We start from the raw sequence: 1,666 nt of genomic DNA, 5'->3' as shown, positions 1-1,666 counted from the left end.
GGTTTGAGCCGGCAGAGTAAACGTCCGTCAGAACCCTGGACCCTGAGACCACCGTGACTACAGCAGGAACAAAACAGAAGAAACAGCCCCACAGTCCACAGAATAAGCAAAAACCACAAATATTATCATTTTAAAGACGAGAGCAGAAGGAAGGCTCGACCGAAGAAATACGAAAATACTACAAACCGTCTACTGTATGACAAAGAGACACAGAACCACCACAAACGGACTCCCTGTGAAACCTACTGAGACTCTGCAGTCGGTCTCTGGCTGCCTTCAGGTTGGCGGCCATCTTGTCCTGCAGCCGTCGGTCTCGCTCGTGCTTCTGTCCTGAAACAGAAGAACGTGACGTAGCTCCTCTGAAGTTCTCCTCTGAAGGTTCTGCTCAGGTGAGAATGTGTGAGGAACCTGGGGACTGACCTGACACCTGGATGGAGACTCCCTTCTCCAGCTCGCTGATCCCCTGCTGGTACCAGCCCACCGCCTGCAGCTTGTCCCCTGAGCAGCCAATCACAGGACAGTGAGGAAAGCCGTTTGATCACCACAATACGATCTGCAGACTTCAACACGTCACATCACGATGCATCCAACACCTCCACAGTGACACCGGAGGAGCCTGGAGGACGCATCTGCTACAACATTCATCTTCTGCATCCGGCCATCAGCTGCTCGGACGTGGATCAGAGCTTCAGGTTCAGCCCAGAGATGTTCAGCTTACCGTCACCGAGGAAAGAAACCAGAAAACCTTCACTGGAGAATCTGAAACCACAGAGTTCTGATGAACTGATTGATAAGTGATCAGTTATTGGTTTCAGCTCCATCCTGACAGACTAAAATGAAGCCACATGTACATTCTTTCATCTCTGACAGACGGAACCCTGAACAGCAGCTGAGAAACCAGAGATCCTCCTCATGTCTGATGAAAAGGAAAAGCCGTGACGGTGGCCACGGACACTTATTGATCCGTGGGGAGGTGCAACAGTCCACCGATCAGCTGTCGATCAGTTATTGATGAATCAGTCTGAGTCACTGTTGACATGAACAGAAGGTTTCTGGTTCTTTGCTCTGTGGCAGGAACCTGAACATCTGATCCACATGTCAGGTCAATCAGCTGATCGATTGATCCGGATAATCATCCACAGTGGAAACCATCGATCACTTCTGCAGAGTGTCTTTAGAGCTGAGAGTGACCAGCTGACGGGCTCGTTCAGCATCGATCATCTATAATCGATAACCTGATCAGTACCTCCTTCGTCCTCGTCGATCCTCAGCGCCGCAGAGATGCACTCGAAGGCCCGCCGGTGGTGGCTCCGGAGCCGCTCTCCCCGCTCCGGGCTGCCGCTGCCGTCCCGTTGCCGGCCGGCGGCCCCGGCCCGGACAGCGGCCGTGGTTCGGGTCCAGATCCGGCAGAAGATCCAGCGGAGCAGCGCCAGCGCGGCCAGCAGCGGGCGGGACACGGAGCGCAGGACACGGACAGCCGCCGGGCCGCCGCCCCGCCTCCCCACGCTTCTTCCGCGGGGACTCATTCGCTTCCATACCGCAGCATCCCGACCCGGTCCGGTCCGGTTCGGCCCGCAGCGCTGCAGTTCACATTAAGCCGCTGCTGCGGAGCTTCTTCTTTGTTGAATCAGCGCAACACAAAGCCACAGACACGACACCGACCCCT

The 1,666-nt window shown here is 55.3% G+C and overlaps 1 protein-coding gene across 1 annotated transcript in view; it reads right to left on the bottom strand.

Annotated features, from left to right (window-relative positions):
- Positions 1–1,644, bottom strand: part of LOC103369997 (spastin) — a 9,198-nt gene extending 7,554 nt beyond the window's left edge. Inside the window, exons 1-3 of the mRNA XM_008298894.1 lie at positions 1,247–1,644; positions 421–498; positions 194–330 (exon numbers count right to left, since the gene is read on the bottom strand). Of these exons, the coding sequence (XP_008297116.1) occupies positions 194–330; positions 421–498; positions 1,247–1,526 (495 nt within the window). The 5' untranslated portion in view covers positions 1,527–1,644. The remainder of the gene's footprint in view (positions 1–193; positions 331–420; positions 499–1,246) is intronic.
- Between the last annotated feature and the right edge of the window lie 22 nt (positions 1,645–1,666).

Source organism: Stegastes partitus, unplaced genomic scaffold, assembly GCF_000690725.1.
Source record: "Stegastes partitus isolate 25-593 unplaced genomic scaffold, Stegastes_partitus-1.0.2 Scaffold1358, whole genome shotgun sequence".
Classification (NCBI taxonomy): domain Eukaryota; kingdom Metazoa; phylum Chordata; class Actinopteri; family Pomacentridae; genus Stegastes; species Stegastes partitus.
Note: the sequence above shows the minus strand (reverse complement) of the source record. Positions and strands in the feature narration are given on the sequence as shown.